The 20,557-nt window shown below is 44.8% G+C and overlaps 1 protein-coding gene across 1 annotated transcript in view; it reads left to right on the forward strand.

Moving 5' to 3' along the window:
* PTPN13 (protein tyrosine phosphatase non-receptor type 13) overlaps positions 1-20,557 on the forward strand; it is a gene marked incomplete at both ends in the record, with an annotated part of 107,545 nt that overhangs the window by 82,876 nt on the left and 4,112 nt on the right. The window contains 19 exons of the mRNA XM_084266598.1: positions 248-341; positions 1,160-1,245; positions 1,878-2,040; positions 2,920-3,134; positions 3,224-3,322; positions 4,767-5,128; positions 5,928-6,102; positions 7,382-7,540; positions 8,493-8,664; positions 8,766-8,976; positions 10,636-10,706; positions 12,198-12,259; positions 13,423-13,567; positions 13,891-14,067; positions 15,788-15,867; positions 16,844-16,899; positions 18,365-18,468; positions 19,571-19,719; positions 20,264-20,354. Of these exons, the coding sequence (XP_084122724.1) occupies positions 248-341; positions 1,160-1,245; positions 1,878-2,040; positions 2,920-3,134; positions 3,224-3,322; positions 4,767-5,128; positions 5,928-6,102; positions 7,382-7,540; positions 8,493-8,664; positions 8,766-8,976; positions 10,636-10,706; positions 12,198-12,259; positions 13,423-13,567; positions 13,891-14,067; positions 15,788-15,867; positions 16,844-16,899; positions 18,365-18,468; positions 19,571-19,719; positions 20,264-20,354 (2,671 nt within the window). The remainder of the gene's footprint in view (positions 1-247; positions 342-1,159; positions 1,246-1,877; positions 2,041-2,919; positions 3,135-3,223; positions 3,323-4,766; positions 5,129-5,927; positions 6,103-7,381; positions 7,541-8,492; positions 8,665-8,765; positions 8,977-10,635; positions 10,707-12,197; positions 12,260-13,422; positions 13,568-13,890; positions 14,068-15,787; positions 15,868-16,843; positions 16,900-18,364; positions 18,469-19,570; positions 19,720-20,263; positions 20,355-20,557) is intronic.

Below are 20,557 nucleotides of genomic sequence, written 5' to 3' on the forward strand. Positions count from 1 at the left end.
CACTTGCATTGAGATGCATCGTGTTTTTACCACCCTCCCACGCCAACTCCATGTGTGGTGAACTGCATGCCTGCGAGAACACGCTTTGTGTAATACTCTGGGTTTGATAGATTGGCTGTTCTTTGCACATGCCAGTAGCCCAAGTGCTTCCTCAGTACAGTTTTCCTTGGGTAACACTGTGTTTAATTACTAAATATTCTAGCTGCAAAGAGACTTTTAACGAATGCTATTTTTGCTTTCCCTTTAGGGTGGTGTAAATACCAGCATAAGGCACGGTGGTATTTATGTGAAAGCAATTATTCCAAAGGGAGCAGCTGAAGCAGACGGCAGAATAGAAAAAGGTAGTATTTTGTCCTTGCAATTGGGACTCTGGCCTGAAAAAGGGGCATGTAATTAATTACCTGTGGTGGGCTTGATGATCCGCTGTAGCCTAGAAGCTGGCAACTCTGTTTGCCTTACTTCCAGTATACCTTTTTCACAGGGAAAGAAGGGCTGTTTTTCCAAGCTCTACTGCATTTGAAAGTTGTTCTCTGAAATACTCCCTTGAAAGCTAATTCTGCAGGTGGAGGTTTCAAACAATGGTGTAGAGCAACTGCAGAACCAGCAGAAAACTACCAAGGAGCAAAACAGGAGACAAGCTGCAGGACTTTCTGGGGGTTTTTTCCTTTCTTTTCCTGCAGCCTTTTTTAATGGAGAGCACTTCTCTGTTCCAGCCCCAGAGAGAGCAAGCTTTGTATTATTTGTGGCCTTCTTGCTTGGCATGCTGGGCTTCTCAGTACAGAAAATCACTGGCATTGTTACAGCTCTTCTTGTCAGCAAGCCAGGCCACATTCTTCATTGAAGTGAGAATTCTTGCTGTAGGCTGGTTTGGTTTTAATGAAGAGCCTGAGCTTCGTGGCAGGCTGTTGTTCTGATGGTTCACACTAGCTGTGATGTGGAGTTATCCCTTCATATCCCTCAGGTTGGAAAAGACCTGTGAGATGGAGCCCATCCATGTAGTTCAGTTGTGACATTCTCTTTTCGACCCAGAGTGTGAAGGGGAGGGAAAACTTATTTTAATAACTGTCTGGCTGAGACTTGAAGGTGTCTGTGGATCACACATGTTTTATAGCTGATGTTCTGCCTACCTTGTCTTAAATTACTCATTGATTGTGTGTAGGTGACCGTGTGCTCTCCGTCAACGGGATTAGTCTGGAAGGTGCTACCCATAAACAAGCTGTTGAGACACTGAGAAACACCGGGCAGGTAAGGGGCTGGTTCTGCTCCTGTGGTGTAGTGAACCCAATCTTCCTGAGTGAAAAGAGGTGAAGGAACCTGAAATTGGAATTCTCCCTGTTGTCCTGGCTGCTTTAGGTGTGCTTTCTTAGGCTCCTCAGCTTCCTGGGCCTCAGTTCTCTTTGTCCTTGTGCTTCATAGGAAGAAAGCCCAGGTGCACAGGTTTGGAAGCAGGTGTAGCAGCATGCTGCAGGCAGGTCCTGAGTCTGAACCCTGGGGAGACCAAGGGCCTCCATACCTGCAGCTTTCCTTGAGTCTTGACCTTTTTGGATGGCGCTTGATGCTGTCAGTGGTGTCTTCTCTTTTCATAGTGATATTTATGGCAGTTGATTTTAACTATTGACTCTCTGACACTTCTTACCCCCCTCACAGCCTCATTGGAAGAGAACCTATTTTTCCTCTGTGTTGGGAGGTAGCCTGCAAGGTCATTGGTGTGTTCTGGAGGTTGTCACAGCCCTTAAAATGAGGAGCAAAGGGAGATGTCTGTAAAGTTTGCTGCTGAAAACCTCAGGACCATGACAAGTTATAAAGAAACCTCTACTCTAGACTGCACTATCTCCACAACCACTGCCAGTTAACTGGAGAATGTTTCATCTCTTTAGGTGGTGCATCTGCTGTTGGAAAAAGGTCAGCTTTCCGTGGCCAAGGTTCATGCTCCAGTAACACCACAGTGCACACCTCCCAGTCAGGTGGGGCAGTGTGAGCCACAGGAGAAACCAGCCACAAAACCAATGAATGCCAAGGATTACAGCTTTGTCACCACAGGTGGGGACACGTAGGAAAATTGTCTGAACTTTCAATTGATCCTTCAGCTTTTCTATCTTTCCTGAAACCTATAGAAGAGGGAGGCAAGATAGGAGAAAGAGCTGGCAGGAAACTGTACCAAGACCCTGTACATAATGTGGTCTCTTCTTTTTTGTGCCTCCTTCATTTGTTTTTAAGATCTCCCTTCACCTCTCTGTAACTTTGTTGAGTTACTATAACCTATTTGCTCTCTCACTCTTCCTTGTTGTTCCCCAGTTTCTTCAGTCTTGCAGGCCAGGGCTGTAGTAAGGTTGGAGTAAGAGGGCTGCTGCTAAAGAGTGCCAAGGGGAGGTTAAGGTACTCATACATAAGGAGAGCTTCTGTAGATCCTGCTGTTCCTGTCTAGGTGAAAGAAGACATCAAAAGCTGGATGAAGAGAGAAGGGGGTGTGTGTAGCTGACTAGAGGTTGGCCATATTTCAGCTTCTCTTGCTGGAGACCTGTGAAAGAGGAGGGAAGCTTACCCAGATGAGGGAAACAGTTTTACTCTTCCTGCATGGGATCTGTCCTGTCTGCCAGGAGCTCCAGTTGCTGCTCTTACTGATGTCTGATCAGCGGCCTGAAAGGTTGTGTCACTGTGCTCTAAGAGGCTGTGCAATGAACTTCCTGGCTAACAGCGCTTTGGAGACACCCATGCTTGGTCTAAGTGTGGATGTTGTCAGAACTTGTGATGGATTTCTTATCCTCTTTTCATGTGGAGGGATGTTTTAGGTGATGCTTGTGTGTAAAGTGGAAGAACTTGTGAGGGGGAGAGCGTGTGGTGTCACGTCTGGAGTAAGAGCACCAGACACCTTCTCATGGCCAACGTGCTGGAAATGAGAAGTTACTCTTTCTTTTGCAGAGAACACCTTTGAGGTCAAGCTGTTGAAGAACAGCTCGGGCCTTGGATTCAGCTTCTGCCGTGAAGATAACCTTACCCCAGAGCAACTGGGCTCAACTATTGTGAGGGTGAAGAAGCTCTTCCCTGGGCAGCCTGCCGCAGAGAGTGGGCAGATAGAAATCGGGGACGTCATTCTGAAAGTCAACGGGGCATCGCTAAAAGGTTTATCCCAGCAGGTTTGTATCTTACTAATGAAATTCACACTGTGGTAGTCCTGCCAGTCTTGAGGGTTTGTATCTAATGATTAATCCCACTGTGACCACAGGAAGTCATCTCTGCTCTGAGGGGAACATCTCCAGAAGTCTCTCTTCTACTTTGTCGACCACCATCTGGTATACTACCAGACATTGATCCTTCTTTATTGGTAAGGTGTATGGCATATGATTACTTCTTTTAATTGCTATTTAAAGGTTCATGTGTTCAATGTAGTGGGTGGGTTAGTGAAAGGCAAGATGGAGATGGAAAGATGGGCAAGGTGCTCACAGCAGTGCGGTTCCTACAATAAAGCCCTCGAGAACATACTTAAGCGTTCTGCAAAAACATGAAAAGAATGCAGGGCTTTAATGTTTTTTCCTCTGTTTTGTGTCTTTAGACATTGGAAATTGGGGAGGGGTTCTTTGCAGCCCAGTGATTTGAAGTTGATCTCAAAGAGAAATTGGATGTTTCTGTAAAGTGTGGGAAGAATAATCTGCGAAACACCAATTTGTCTGGTTTTGGTGCACGTAAACCCAGGGGAAAGGTTGCTGTGTGTACTTACTGTAATTACACGTGTCCCAAAGAATATTTTCAACTTGCTCCAATAAGTGACCCAGAAGAACAGAAGGGCATCTTAGGTTACTTTGAAGGAGTGGAAATTAAATGTGATTGCAGCAAAAGAGAATGTAGAGGGGGAATTTGTCCCAGAAAATAAGCTTTCTGTTACGCAGAAGTGTGTAAAACCAATGGAGACAAGCCTCCCACTTCAGTTCTTTTAATACACTTTCCAAACGATACAAACTATTCAAGTCTGATGACAAACATAAATGTGCAAATAACAAATTAAAGTGAAGTTAAATTCAGAATAAGAGATAAGCAGCTTAACAAACACAAACACCTGGTCCTGCAACGACCCTGTTTGTTATATGGAATAACTTTATTAAACCAGTGCATATATTAAGAGAAAAACCAACCAGAAAAATGAACACTTTTGTTTATGACATTATCACAGATCAGTGTGTTCATGGAAACAATAGTTTGGCCATAAAAACGTTAATGAAAATTGTCACCTTTGCTTCTAAACATTCCTGGAAATGCTTAATTCTTGGCAAAACCAGTCTTCATTCTCCTGGGAGTTAATAACCTGGCTGGCCAGTCTCCCCTTGGCATAAATGACCATAGTTTTTGTAGTCTGTTACGTGGCTTTTTCCCTGAAAGCATCCCTGTCTCCCTCCTGTGTGAGATCAGTTTGACTTCAGGTGCCCTGTGAGCATCAGCGGCATGTTCTGGTTGGAAGGGATTCACAGTAATTGTCTAGATGAATGCTGGGCCCAGCTTGAAGGTATCTCTCAGGAAGCTGTCTGAGGCTGGAACCAAGAGTATATTTGTTTTCCATAGATGAATTTACAGTTATTTAGCAGTTTGTGTTTCAGAGTTTGTCTTGGCCAAGTTGTGTTGAACTTGGTGAAAATGTGCTATGATACAGTTGAGGTGATATCTAAATGGAAGAAGCCTGTGACTAATTGCTATTTGCTAATTTTATGCAGTCTTTGCAACTTTATTTTGTCTTTAAAACTGGACTTGGATGAATGAAATGTCCTTGCTCTCTGTAGACTCCCATCCATTCACCCCAACAAGTATTTCCAGATGTCAGTAGAGAAGCTTCTGGTCCATCAAATGGAGAGCGTGGTGACAGCTCAGATGAAAATGATACTACTGATCTGAGCAAGAAAAGGCTAAAAACCCCCTCCAGAAGAGACAGCTACAGTGACAGCAGCAGGAGTGGCGATGAGGAGGTGGTAGATTCACCAGCTCAGGTGGGCCTTGGCTGGAGCTCTGCACGATACCAGCCTTCAGATGAAGCTGTGGCACAGGGGCACAGTCACTGTGAGGCACACGGGGGTCAGGAGGAACCTGTTCGCACCGTCTTATATTCTGACCAAGAAGCTTCTAGCAAGTCAGAGCTGGAGGACAGGTATGCTCTTTGTAATGACCCTTGTAAAAGTGCAGATGGTGTTTACAGAAATAGGTCATGGGACCTATCATGGAAATGCTGGGTTGGTTTGGCTTTGTAGACCTGCAGGAAGTCACTGTCAGTCTGAATTACAGAATTGTAGAGGTTGGAAGGGACCTCCAGAGATAAAGTCCAGCTCCCTGCCAAAGCAGGGTCCCTAGGACAGGTCACACAGGTCGGCGTCCAGATGGGGTGGAGTCTCTCCAGAGAAGGAGACTCCACACCCCCTGGGCAGCCTGTCCCAGGGCTCCCTCACTGGGAAGAAGTTCTTCCCCACATTGGGGCGGAACTTCCCCTGCTCCAACTTGAGGCCATCGCCCCTTGTCCTGTCCCCACAGACACTGAGCAGAGACTGCCCATGTCCCCCTGTGTCCCACCCTTCAGCTATTGATCCCCATTGATCAGATCCCCTCTCAGGCTGCTTCTCTCCAGGCTGAACAGCCCCAGCTCACTCAGCCTTTCCTGGCAGGGGAGATGCTCCAGGCCCTTCATCCCCTTCGCAGCCTCCGCTGGACTCTCTCCAGGAGATCCCTGGCTTTTTCATCCCAGGGAGCCCAGCAAAATATTCCAGGTGGGGCCTGACCAGTGCAGAGCAGAGGGGGAGGATCCCCTCCTTTGACCTGTGGGCCACACTTCTTTTGATGCCCCCCAGGATCCCATTGGCCTTCTCTGCCCCCGGGGCACACTGCTGCTATATCCATTTCTATTTGACAGCCACGTTGTACAAGCTGATCCTTGTTTTTTGCTTGTTTTTTTGTAGTAATCTGCCACTGGATTTGCCATCGATCCCACCCTGTAGAACTGTTCCTGATGTTACCACGTCTAGTTTAGTAAATGACTGTTACGCTACTCCCACTTCGGAGCCGACTCCACACCTGAGAGCAACAGATACATTACTCAGCCAGCTGGAAAAAAATGCTGAAGAATATGAACCAGTAAGTTACTCTTTCCATCTTCCAGAAGCATAAACATCCCTAGTGCTGTGGCCAACTGGAAGCTGTGTTAGCATGATGTTGGGAGTGACTGGGTAGATGTTAGGCCTGTACATTTACAAATGGGATAGCTGTACTGTATCCATGCACTAACCTGGGTACGTGCCTGATAAATACCTCACATGCATGTGCCCTTAGTAACCAGTGAGCTGCTTGTAAGAACATCTGCAGGTCTTTTATGTCTGGGCTCTTAGGACTTGATTTATTTCCCTACGTAAATGTGGAAGTGCCTGTGTGTACATAGGTAGATATGGATGCATCTATTTTGTGTGTCGCTTCGTCCTAGAAAACTTGCATTAAATATTTACTTACCTCTAAACCACGTACTCAGACAAAGCTTAAATGTCAGGTTATCTGTCTTCTCCCTGTTAGTTTTCTGTGTGGTTGTCCTGGTTGGAGCAGCCAGGACATCAAGAGACCCTGTTCTCTGCTGCATTTATATCTATGAATCCCAAAGACTTTGTGCTCTGCTGCAAAATGCAGCATATTTTTGAGACTCTTCTGAGATAACTTCTTGCCACCCCAGAAATGTGTATCAGAAAGGACTCCTGCTTCCATATCCTCACATACTCTATTCACAGATTGGAAAAAGAATTAAAATTGAGCCTTGATACACCTCAGTCATTAGGGTCTTTCAGGTTACAGAGTTGTTCTAGCCCACACTCTGTTTTGTGAAGAAACAAACCTTCCTTTCCTTCTTAAGAAGTCCCTTCGTAAGAAATTTTTCTCAAACCTTCCTGGTACTCTGTGAGTTTCTATGCGAATGAGACAGATCTCTTACCTTTTTAATTCAAAATACATGCAAATTAAAATAGGCAAAACACATCCCTGTGTTCAGTTCCAAGATAAGTTACGGTGGTGTATCTCATTGTAGGAAAATACCTTCACCTCCTTGGATAAATCCTGATGTGGTTGATTTATTTAAAGAAACTCTGAGCCTTTTTTATATACAGCAGCTAGTTGAGGGTAATACAAGCTGTCAGTTTTGGCATGTGCCTTCACAGTTTCGTTTAGCCCACAGGCCTTTAACCCAAGGCTAGCTACATGCAGAACAGTTGTCCATCTGAGTTCAAAAGAGATGCTAAGCTGAGCCTGCTGACATGTTGGTACTGTCCAGGCTTGTGTTCCGCTTAAACCAATATTTCTAACTGTTTTAAATTTAGTGAAGAGTTAGAACTGCTCCTGTTTGTCTGTGTTGTAAAGTGCTTTTTCCTTCCCCTAGGAAGCAGAGCTCCGAGTCACTATGACCAAGTCAGAAAAGGGCAGCCTTGGATTTACAGTGACCAAAGGCCACGATAACATCGGCTGCTACATTCACGACATCGTTCAGGATCCTGCCAAGAGTGATGGGAGACTGCGGCCCGGAGACCGACTGATCAAAGTGAGGGAATGAGCGTTGTCAGATACAGGGATGGCATGAAAAGGACAACTTGGAGTTGAAAAAGAAAGAATGAAAAGGCAAACTCTGGGCCAAAGTAGATGTGGTGAAAGGAACAAAGGCATCAAAGACCTGAGGCGTAATTTGATAATACTTAGATGAAAGAAATACAATCAGGGAAAAATGTTGGAAGGTTTCTGGAAGGAATTTTGGTATGTCTCACAGCTAGGCTAGGCGTGTGTGCAACTGCCGTTCGTGAAGGCAAAAATGGCTTGAAGAGAAAGCATTAGCTGATTAAATAAGATGGTTTCTTAAGTATGGGGAAGAGTTGTTGGCCATATGCATCGATGGCCAGCATATTGTTAGGAAATAAATACTAAGGGATTTGCTGTTGAGGAGTGTACAGGTTCATACCATGTAGTACAGATGTTCGTCATAGAATCATAAACTGCTTTGGGCTGGGAGGCACTTTTAAAGATCATCTAGCCCAGCCCCCTTGCAATGAGACAGGACAAAGAATCATGTAATCATATACTGGTCTGGGTTAGAAGGGACCCCAAGGAGCACAAGAGCTCGAGCCTTGTCTGGACGCTGACCTGTGTGACCTGTCCTAGGGACCCTGCTTTGGCAGGGAGTTGGACCCGATGGGCTCTGGAGGTCCCTTCCAGCCCCTACAATTCTGACTCAGTGATTCTGTGTACTTCTCCAGATGGTTTAGTATTTTGACATTTGGGCTGTGAACTTGTTTCTTCACTTGCCAAAGTTCAGTTAGGTTTACAAACCCTGTCTCCTGGGGTAAGCATGATGAACTGCAACTGTTGTCTATAAAGCATCTACTGTTGTGTCCCTTAATGTCAAATGTCAACAATAGGAAGGGGAATAAGTGTTTCAGCAGTGCTGCTGACTGTTTCACTTGGACCCTGACAAGAATGTGTTGTGTCTTTTATCTTTGCAGGTTAATGATATTGATGTCACTAACATGAGTCACACCGATGCTGTAAACTTTCTCCGCGCTGCCCCCAAGACTGTCAGACTAGTGCTAGGGCGTGTTTTGGAGGTACCCAAGATGCCTGTGTTGCCTCATCTACTGCCTGACATTACACTAACGTGCCATAAGGAGGAGCTAGGTAAGACCATAGTGTCTTGCATCTTGCTCTAAAGCAAAATTTTCCCCTTCATTTACAAAGGACAAACTTAATTTCTTTTGTTTTCCCTTTTTCCTGCAAAGGTTTGCAGTTGTCAGGAGGTCACGACAGCCTTTACCAGGTTGTTTATGTCAGTGACATCCTCCCCAGATCGGCTGCTGCCAGGGAGCAGAGTCTCCATGTGCTAGATATTATCCATTACATTAATGGAGTAAGCACACAGGGAATGACTCTGAAAGAAGCCAAGAGGATGCTGGAAACCTACCTTCCAAAAGTGGTGCTCAAAGCCACTAGGTATGTTTTGGAAGCAAATCCTCCTCTGAGCTGTTTTTCTCGCCTGGTTGTGTGAGTGTATGTGGAAAACACGGTTCTGGTATGACCACTCTATCACAGAATCACAAGGTTGGAAAAGAGCTTTGAGATCAAGTCAACCATTCCTGTCCCATGTTAAACCATATCCCTGAGCAACTCATCTCCCCATCTGCAGACACACCCATCCCACACCCAGGGGTGGGGACTCAGCCCCCTCCCTGGGCAGCCTGTGCCACAGCCCCACACTCTGCCAGGGAAGAACTTTTCCCTCCCATCTGAGCTGACCCTGCCCTGGGGCATCTTGAGGCCATTCCCCCTCGTCCCATCTCCTGTCCCCTGGCTGAAGAGACCATCGCCCACCTCTCTGCACCCTCCTGGCAGGGCAGTGGAGGTGGGGAGAAGGTCTCCCCTCAGCCTCCTCTTCTCCAGGCTGAACACTCCCAACTCCCTCAGCCGCTCCTCAGAGGATTTGCCCTCCAGCCCCTTCCCCAGCTTGGTTGCCCTTCTCTGGACATGCTCCAGGACCCTCCATGTCCTTCTTGGAGTGAGGGGCTCAGAACTGGACCCAGCACTAGAGGTGCGGCCTCACCAGTGCCCAGTACAGGGGCACAATCCCCTCCCCAGACCTGCTGGCCACACTGGCTCTGTCACAAGCCAGGATGCCGTTGGCCTTCCTGGCCACCAGGGCACACTGCTGGCTCGTGTTCAGTCGCAGTCACCCAACACCCCCAGGTCCTTCTGCGCAGCAGCTCTCCAAGCCGCTCTGCCCCAGCCTGTAGCGCCGCAGTGACACTAGGTGAGGTGCTATTGAGGACTGATGCCACAAAAAGGGGCTGTGTATTCGTGGGGGTTTATGCTTCAGGGAAGTGGAAGGGGTGGAAAGGCACTTAGAACTTGCTCTGCTTAGTGTCAAGCCAAGGCTGTGGCCAGCTGTGAAGTGCAAATGTTCAAAATACCATTTTCAAAGTCTGATGCAGGTTATTTAAATACTATTACTCCTTTTGTCTTAAAAGTGATACTGAGGGTTCTGTAATAATAGATGATGGCCTGCAATAGGACAAGGAGCAGTGGGTGCAGCTGGAGCAGAGGAGGTTCCATGGGAACATAAGGAGGAACTTTTTCCCTGTGAGGGTGAGGGAGCCCTGGGACAGGCTGCCCAGAGAGGTTGGGGAGTCTCCTTCTCTGGAGACTTTCAAACCCACCTGGATGTGTTCCTGTGGGATTTAGTCTGGGTGATCCTGCTCTGGCAGGGGTGTTGAACTAGATGGTCTCTGGAGGTCCCTTCCAACTCCTAATAGTCTGTGACTCTGTGAAAAGGAGATAAGAATGTAGTTTCATGCTTAAAGAGTTCTACTGTCACGTGGATGTCCCAGCACCCTGCTGAATGTCAAAACCCTGTGGCACAGATCCTGGTATGGCGCTGTATGTTCCTTGATCCCTGTTGTTTCTTTCACTGCAGTGCAATGGTCTAAAAAGCAATTCAGATTAGTCTTTTAGTATTTACATGTGATGGAAACACTTTGAGTTTTATGCCTTTGAGCCCTAATGTTATTGGTAGTACTCATGTATGTCAATAGCTGATGATGACCATGATTGATGTATTGTTGTGGTAAAAATTTCTGTCAACGTTTCTTTTCATAGGGATGGTCATGCAGTGCTTCCCAAATCCCAAAGCCTCGATAGCTCAAACCCACAGCCAGTGAAAGCTAATGGTAAGATTTCCTTGCTTGTTTATTACACGTGAAATGAGCTTATAAAAATTAAGGAACTGATGTGGGTGTTTAGATACAGTCCTTGTCCTGTGGCTGCACTAGAACTCTTCTTACTGAGCTCAGCTCCAGCTGGTGTTTGCTTGACTGTTCTTTTAAAAGCTCCGTGGAGAGAGATTCAGCATTAGTCTGTGATTCCATTTCTCTTGTAGGTTAAAAATTCTAATATCAAGCCTAAGTCTTTCAAGGAGTTAAAAAAATCCAAACACCAAGATCAATTTACCATCGTCATGGTAATTGATGTTAAAAGTGGTGATGATGATGTTTTCCTGACCAGCCAGAAAAATACCAGTTTTCTACATTTGAAAGGGCTTCAGGTCTCCCCTTGGTCGTCTTTTTTTCATGTCCAAAAGAGCCCAAATTGATGTTGTTGCCACTCTCCAGTCTGTTGACATCTGGCTGTTTCCTCTTCCAGTATGGTACTTCTGACCACACACACAGCATTGGTGAGGCTTACCAGTGCCAGGCAGAATTATTTCCAGACAACATGCCTGTTAATTAACTTCCTTTTGCTAAATAGTTCCTTGTTCCCTAAGGCTCAGGATCCTTTACCTTTGCTTTTTCTTTGAAATGTGACACTTTGTATTTGTCTTGTTCCATCATAGTGTTGTTTTTCAGACTTCCTTTAACATGTCTGGGTAACTTTGAGTATTGATCTTGCCTTGTGAAGTTCTTGCAGCTCTTGCAGTTTAGCATTGCTCACATATTTTCCAAATACACTACACGCTGTGTGTCAAAAACATAGTCAAGATACTCATCAGGAACAAGCCCTGTAACCAGACCTTGAAAGACCCCACTTAAAACTCCCTTCCTATAGATAACTTGTCATGCATGGAGTCAGAAGATACAAGGTTACACTTCAATTATTTCATCTAGAAGTTTCCTTGTATGGGTGTAATGTATGTGAAAATCCAGGACTTCACTAGTATCTATGTATGTAGTATCTACTGGTTCCAATTTGTCTTATTCATTGTGCTAGTGATGGTATGTCTGCGATAGGCTGTCTCTGATACCATGCTACCACTCTATTTTTACCAAGAAGGGAAAGGTAGCTTTAGATAAAGACCCAGGTGATGTTTAAGGAAAAAAGCCATAGTGAGAGGTGATTGTGGGGCTGTATTTTGTGCATGTAAGAGGAAAGGGAATCATGTCCTGTCTCCCAAAACTGTGTGTTGCCAGTGTATGTCGTTAAGCAATTAACACTTCTCTTTGCTTGGTTCTGACTCCATTGCCCGTAACACTCAAACAGCTGTTACAAAGTGCTGTCCATCAGCCATTTCACAGCGGCTGGTCACTAGGCCAGCAGAAGTGTTACTGATTTTGTAACATAATATTCTATACCTTGCTCCTTTTATTAAAAAAAATGGATGGGGGTGACTCAATTTCTATGAAAAAACCCATGCTGTGAAGTTGTCTCTTCCCATTTCTGTTCAGGCTGTTCCTGTGGAGATCCCGGGGAGAAAACAGAAAAGACAAGTGATGTGTATGGGCCCAAGGTAAATACCCTCAGCTGTGCCTGTTACCCTCAAACAGGGGAAAGGATCTACTATGCACAGGCTTTTAAAATTAATTAATCCTCTAATGAAAGTTACAGAATCACAAGGTTGGAAAAGCCCTTTAAGATCATCAAGTCCAACCATTCCTGTCCTGTGCTAAACCATATGCCTGAGCACCTCATCTCCCCATCTGTTAAACACACCCAGGGGTGGGGACTCAGCCCCCTCCCTGGGCAGCCTGTGCCACAGCCCCACAACTCTGCCAGGGAAGAACTTTTCCCTCCCAGCTGAGCTGACCCTGCCCTGGGGCAGCTTGAGGCCATTCCCCCTCGTCCCATCTCCTGTCCCCTGGCTGAAGAGACCATCGCCCACCTCTCTGCACCCTCCTGGCAGGGCAGTGGAGGTGGGGAGAAGGTCTCCCCTCAGCCTCCTCTTCTCCAGGCTGAACACCCCCAGCTCCTTCAGCTGCTCCTTAGAGGATTTGCCCTCCAGCCCCTTCCCCAGCCTGGTTGCCCTTCTCTGGACACACTCCAGGACATCCATGTCCTTGGAGTGAGGAGCCCAGAATTGGACCCAGTACTCGAGGTGCAGCCTCACCAGTGCCAAGTACAGGGGCACATTCCCTTCCCCAGACCTGCTCCCCTACTGTCAGTTGACATGAATACACACAGATCATAACAAAAATGTAAGTTTTGTAATTATCTCCTCTTTCTCTGAGACCACTTTATTGCAAGACAAATGGTCTCATGAGAAGGATTCAAGGCTGTGATCCAGAAAGCTCCGTTCTGTTCACGTGCTTGCATATCACCTGGGGTACATGGGTTTCTTTCTTCCCCCTGGAAGCCTTCATATGTGTTTTATTGAGGTTGTATAGTATTCAGTACTACTGTGTGTTCTCTTCTAGGAGCTGCTGCTTCATCATGATGTATTTCCTTCTTAGTTGCTTTAATTATTCTTAATTTTCTCTTTCCTTGTGAAACTTTTAACATGCCTTAAAAGCTGCCCACCCATCGTGCAGCTACCTCAGACGAGAATATGATATCAGTAGGGGGTGTTGGTTTGTTGCTGAGCAGAGGAGTGAATTTTTTAAGGGTTGCTTTCTCCTCCAGCAAACTTCACAAGCTCTTTACAGGTTTGATTTGTACTGTTCTTCACTTTCTTAGATAAATGGCAACGGCACCCTGGGACCTTCTCAGGCAAATACAGCAAACAATGTCCATCACACAAAAGGACTAAAGAATCTCTCAGAATCTGGAGACACACCTTACCTTGGCTTGTCGAATTTTTCTAACCACAGTGACAAATCAGGTAAGAGGAAGTGGGACAGGAGACTGCATCATTTAGTCTTTAGTGTGGAGGGAGCCAAGGTGTTGTTGGGTAGGGTGAAATTTGGCGTTGTTGGGCTGGCAGTCAGTTTTAGAACATCATCTCTAAGAAGATCACACAAAGCCATGTGCTCTGCTGTAGAGGAGTCAGTTGATGTTGGAAGTAGATTTATGGATGGTGGAGAGAAATGGAGAAATGATAACAGCTAGAAATAAGGACACCCTGTCTGCCCTTTAATTCCTGTCTGTGTCCCCACAGACAGAGTATTTTGGGAAAACTTGTCATTTTATATTATTTCTCCTTAGAAACAGAGGTTCCAGATGATGAGTATTACGATGAGGATGATCACAATGAAGTTGTCCAGTATCTGTTGGATGTTGTAGATGAGGAAGCTCAGAACCTCTTAAATCGTAACAATGCAACCTCAGAGACTCAGAGTCTTCTACATCTGAAAAAGGCCACATCAGAAGATCACCTGCCAGGTAACACAAACCATTAAAAATAACATATCATTAAAATATGTCTCTGTCCTAAGAGAACCTGCTTTGGTGGGGGGTTGGACCTGATGATCTCTTGAGGTCCCTTCCAACCCCTACGATTCTCTGATTCTATGAAAATAAAACAGTGAAATGCTTCTCAAAACATGGTGCAAGGTACTTTGACATGGAATTGGTCTGTAAGCTAGAAAAACTTCCCAAGTACAATATAGACAAATTGTTGCTGATTCCAGTGAACTTCAGAAGCAATTTAAGAAGTCCAAGTTTTGGGCTGAGAAATCTGAATTTCACTTTAAGAAATCTGGAAAAAAAAATGTCATTCTGGAATTGTCTTTTAAGTGGGAATTCATCTTGTTTTGGTACCTGCTTCTGCAGCTACAGTCATGTTGAAATGCTGAAGTTTTCCAACATTTCATTGATTGAACAACTTCAAAATGTGTCGAGGTCTCTCAAAATGCAACAATTTGCCAACTTGATTTGTCTTTTTTAGAAAAACTTAATTTTGCCAGTATCTGCTTCTCTCTGTGCATGGTTCTTTTCCTTCACTCCTTCTTCCCAGTTCCAGTTATATTTAACTTTAGCACATAGTGATATTTTTGTTGTTCCTTTTTGGTGTCACACTACCTACATGTGCTCCAAAAGTTCAAGCGAGATGCTTGGTGCTCCTGTAGAGTCCCTTCTCAAACTCAAAATACACCTTCCAAAGCTAAAATTATCCCACCTCTTTTGCTGCTGTTCAACTTCATTGGGTTATTGTCATTGGTCATGACATGAGAAATCAGGGAACACTGATGTTCTGGCTGTGTCAGGACCTCAGCTGAGGGATGCCATTGGAGCTCCACTACTCCCCATTTCTTGTAATTAGGATCTGGCCTTTGCAGCCGAAGATCAATTGAATCCATAAGACAGGACGTTGGGTTGACTTTATCTTATAGGTTGGCCTACACTGCCCTGCCAGGAGGGTGCAGAGAGGTGGGCGATGGTCTCTTCAGCCAGGGACAGGAGATGGGACGAGGGGGAATGGCCTCAAGCTGTGCCAGGGCAGGGTCAGCTCAGATGGGAGGGAAAAGTTCTTCCCTGAAAGAGTTGTGGGGCTGTGGCACAGGCTGCCCAGGGAAGGGGCTGAGTCCCCACCCCTGGGTGTGTTTAACAGATGGGGAGATGAGGTGCTCAGGGATATGGTTTAGCACAGGACAAGGACGCTTGGACTCCATGGTCTTAAAGGTCTTTTCCAACCTTGTGATTCTGTGATGTGCGATTCTGTAACTACAGCAGACAGATCCAAGTCAGATTTTATCTGGCACATCTTAATTAGGTCTGGTTAATACAAGGAGCGTGTAGAATCCTGGTTTAGAGCTTCTGCTGGTGCAAATGTAACTGAGTTGCAGAAACACTGCTGACATGAGAACCCAGTAACTCACTGACACCAAGCAGCACAGATACTCTCTTAGCTGTGCAAACAGCTGACATGTAATGAGTGCTGTTCGTTGAAGAACGAAGCCTACAGCCTGATTGTCTTGTACACTAAGTCCTCTTTTCTAACACAGGAGAAGCAGAGGGAGGTAAAGATATTTCTATGTTGTTCTGACACCTGTATTCCCTGCATAGTGCCACACAGGGGTGACAGGAGTCGCACCTGCGAGGTGGCTCCTGGGCTCCTTTCGGTGTGTTGATCCCATATCTCCTGATTTTCCTGTTCCATCAGAGATGAATGGAAAGCTGACAGAAGATAAATCTGAAGACACAGACTGTGATGGCTCATCTTTACCAGAAGATTTTTCAGAGGTGGGATGGCAAGAAGCTGGCAGATGTTTGTCTGCTTGCTTGTTGTTGTTTGACTCTTTTTCAATGTATTATTGTTCTTATTGGCATAGAACTTGTGGAAATAAATGTATAGGTCTTTTAAATGGGAATATCTTTGTCAGAAGTATCTGTAGCTGGTGTAGGAACGTTTCTTTTTGAAATAGTGTAGGACTGTTCCATGGTAAATTAACTACGTGAGAGAACAAAGGATAGAGTTACTTTACATTGTTTCATATTGAAATGATCTCTTTTATTTCACTGGTCACTAGATGCCCAGGTTTTGTCTTACATTTCACATCAGTAGAACTCTGTTTATCCCTGGCTGTTGCTGCTTTCTGTCCAGTTAGTAGAACTGAGAGTCAAATGAGGAACCTAACTCTGTGTCAGGAGATCCACCAGTGAAATTCTCACGTATGGCAGTGGAAACTTGAAAGCTGGCCTTATAAATGGTTTTGTAGGGTTTTCTTGAAAGGAGGATCAAAATTATTTCTCTGCTGAGTCTTAATTATCTGTTGAGGAAGACATGCAGAGAGAGAGGTACCTGTCATCTAGAGGTAAAGCCAAGTTTTCTCCTGTGTAGGAGTGGTGGCTTGGCAGGAGGCAGAAGTTGTCACTATGAAAATTGCCTCATAAAGGGTTTTTAAATATTAGAAATAGAAAAAAAAAGTCAACTGGAGAAAATTTAGATGCCTCTGCTGGTGCTGTGAGTCAGGGATAATTTCAAAACAGCTTTTTGGCCTTGTTACAGTAGAACCTTTTTCCAAGTGCTCAGCATTCTCATCTTCTGCTATTTTGGGTTAATGAGATGTCAAAAAGAGGGAAGTCTTCCATTGCATGCTGCTTTGAACTTAGTACCCTTCAGAAATAGTCTGAGAAGCTGTTAATTCTTTTAAAATCTACAGTGGGCAAGTGCTGTAACTGTGTCCTCTAATGTGTTTTGAACTATTTCTTCCACTAGCCAACACAAGTAAATGGTTGTGAAGACCATTGTGAAGTAAAAGCTATGCCAGAAAGGTAGGATTTCTTTTCCTGGTGTTGCTTGAAAGTAAACCTGTGAAGTCTGAAACTGAAAAGGGATATGTTAGAATGAGGAAAGGGAGGGAAAAAAGAGGGGGAAAAAAATCACAAAAAAAACCACCCCAAACTAACCCAACCAAACCTCCCAAAAACCACCAGACTGAAACAAGCCACCCCAAATCATAATGAACCCGGTCAAACATCTCTGCAGCGTCTAGATGAATTGCTCTCTGTCTATTCTTGTTGTTTAAAAGGTTATGATTTGCCTCAATACTGGGTTTACTCTGCCATAGCTCTGTTTATTCCTTTGATAGGAGGTTATAAGGAGTAACTGGGCTGTGCTCAGGTAGCTCCAGGTAACTTAACCCGTTATACTGGTATTTGGTATTTGCTGGAGAAGAAAACATTCCAACAGTGCTATCTGCAGTTTGATGCTTTACAGCCTTCATTAATGTTACTTTATCTGGTTTTAGAGCTGGGAGACAAAACCAGACAGTTCCACTGCTCCCTCTATCCCCATTTGGGTGCTTGGGCCTCTCTTTAATTATTTTTTACATAGAAAAATGAGGAAATGCCTGGCCAAGTGACTAGCTGTCCCTTTGAGTCCCCTTGAATCCTGGAAATTCCCAAGGTCCCTTCTCTGCATGAAATAATCACAGAATCCCAGACTGGTGTGGTTTGGAAGGGACCCCAAGGAGCACAGAGCTCCAACCCCCTGCCACAGGCAGGGACAACAACCTCCAGGCCTGGACCTACACAAGGTTGCCCAGGGCCCCAGCCAACCTGGCCTTGAACACCCCCAGGGATGGGGCACCCACCCCCTCTCTGGGCAGCCCCTTCTAGCCCCTCACCACTCTCTCTGCAAAGAACTTCCCCCTAAGATCTCATCTAACCCTTCCCTCCTTCAGCTTCACTCCATCCCCCTTGTCCTGCCATTATCTACCCTTTTAATATATAATTTTATAATGAATTTAATAATGAAGCTTCAATAAAGTGTATCTACTTTTTTTAAACGTTTCAATTGTCTGGGAAGTTTTGGGTTGAGACTTGGCACAAGCAGTGGCATTATCATCTAAAATACCTAATATGTTTATCACCATCTTCACCAAATCTAGAGAACTTGCAATTGAAAACAGATATTCTATGGGGAGTGAGTTATGTGAATGGCACAAATCTGCTGTTGGATGTTACTGGACTGCTTAACCTTTGAAAAGTAATTGCAGTGATTGTTTTTAATAAATTCTTGTCTTCCTGGCTCTTTTTCCACTGTTACCTTTTCCAAAGCCCCACTGGGGATTGTTTAAAAAAGCAAAGAACAGTGGGGGTGTTGAGATCCATACCAGGATCCAGTCCAGAAATACTTGTAGCTATAAATGACTTTCTGGCTGTTTTTTGTTAGATTGCAATCGTGTTGGTTATTTTTAGGTGTTCTTTCTTACTTCCCTACCTTGTCCTCTTCTAGATCGCCTCCACAGCCTCCTGTGAGCCAAGCAGATGAAGATGAAATCACTTGGGGAAGTGATGAGCTGCCGATTGACTCAATCAGCCAGGAATATGTAAATAAAGGCAAGAACTTTTAACAGCTCATCACTGGGAAACTGGGGCTCCTATTAGATAGGCAAAACCTTAGAAGTGAGTTTTAAAATGTGTAAGGATTAATAGGAACAAGTGTTGGGCTTGTAGTTGTAGTAGGGTTGGATCTTGACCGAATCTAGTCTTTATTTTCCAAGATAGGTTGTGTGAGGAATGTCAGCTCCTGAAATTCATACACAGCAGCCTTTTTCCACATCTATTAAGATAAACAGGATAATCCATGTTAACCTACAGGCTTAAGTCAGTAGATTTTAATTGCAATGCTAGAGAAGACTTTTGGTTTATTAGTTTTATAGTGCTTCAGGGAAACAATGAAGGCCTGTTAGAAAGTCAGCTTTACTGGAGGAAAAAAAGATGTATTTCATAATCTTACTGTTGCCACTTGAAAGACCTGTTGGGTATAAGTGCTAAAAGTGAAGTCACAAGATGTGATGTTTAGGTGGAGGGTTCATCCCTGGTGCATTCATCAGTTTTGCAGGTTGTTGTGAGAAGAATTTAGATTTACAGAATCACAAGGTTGGAAAAGCCCTTTAAGCCCATGGAGTCCAACCGTCCCTGTCCTGTGCTGACCCAGATCTCTCAGTACCTCATCTCCCCATCTGTTAAACACACCCAGGGGTGGGGGACTCAGCCCCCTCCCTGGGCAGCCTGTGCCACAGCCCCACAACTCTGCCAGGGAAGAACTTTTCCCTCCCATCTGAGCTGACCCAGCCCTGGCACAGCTTGAGGCCATTCCCCCTCGTCCCATCTCCTGTCACTTGGGTCACTTTAAAATGTATCTGAAATTGTTTCAGTGTATTTATTGGAAGGTCAAGAAATAATTCCTTTTGTTCTGCATTCATCAAAGCTGCTTTTGTGTCGTAGCAGTTTTGTTAGTTATTTTGCCTGTCCATACTGCGAGGACATCTGTGTCCTCTCCCTGGTGTCTGTAGGCATTCCAGAGAAAACAGGTAGTCCAGTGGCAAACAGCAACGAGGAGACCCAGCCCTGCACTACAGCTACATTTCCCTAGGTTTAGCTATTTGTCTGTTTGGTTGGTTTGCTTTTATATCAGTCAGTCTTGTCCTTCTCCTAGATTTCCCTTTAGTGAGAAATGAGGACATTTCTGCACTGCCTACTGTGAATGTGCTCCCTGGAGGCAAGTACTCGGGAGCCAAACTGAAGTCGGTGATCAGGATGTTGAGGGGATTGCTGGAACAGGGAATCCCTTCCAAAGAGATCGAAGTAAGTAACTATTTGTCCTTTAAAAGTCCTTTTCGGTTTGTTTGGGTTGTTTTTTTTTTTAGTATAAAACACTTAGAAATATAATGGCTGGTTCATCACTGCCTTAAATACCACAGCTCCCTAATTTGCAGCTCTAAAGAGATGAGACAACTCCTTTTACCCAGTTGCTCTCTCCCTTTCCCTGAAGGCAGATAAGGTTAGCTTGAACCAGCAATTAAATTCGAACTGGCTTTACATTATTCTTACATCTGGTGAATTGCCAGGTGAGTACAGGGCAGAAACAAAAGGCTGCAAAAATCTAGCTGCAGAACCTGAGAACAGCCTTCCCTTCCCTGCGCCTGAAGCCACCTCAGTTTTGGGAGAATTGGCTAGCAGCAGGGGCTTTTTCTTGTTCTATTTTCTTAGCTGTGTGAGCTGGGATTCCTTCCTGTGACTGAATTATTTTGCCTGTCTGCACTGGGATGTATTTTTGAATGATTCTCTTAAAAACTTGGTTCCTTGGCTCTCCATGTTTACTAATGCATCAGTAATCCCTTCCTTACAGAACCTTCAGGAATTAAAACCTTTGGATCAGTGTTTGATTGGACAAGCAAAGGAGAACAGGAAAAAGAACAGATATAAAAACATCCTTCCTTGTAAGTCCTGGGTAATCAGGTTCACTGGTGGTGTTTTGTTACCATCCTTGTGCTCAGATGGATTGGGTGAGGAGTGGGATGAGTCTCAACTCCAGTTCTGCTGCTGAGTAGGGAAAAACAAACACATCTGCCACTCGTTTTCTACATAACCAAGCATTTATAAAGCAGTTTAAGGTCAGTGAATGATAGGTTACTGCATATAG

Source organism: Gallinula chloropus, assembly GCF_964237585.1.
Source record: "Gallinula chloropus genome assembly, chromosome: 7".
Taxonomy (NCBI): Eukaryota; Metazoa; Chordata; class Aves; order Gruiformes; family Rallidae; genus Gallinula; species Gallinula chloropus.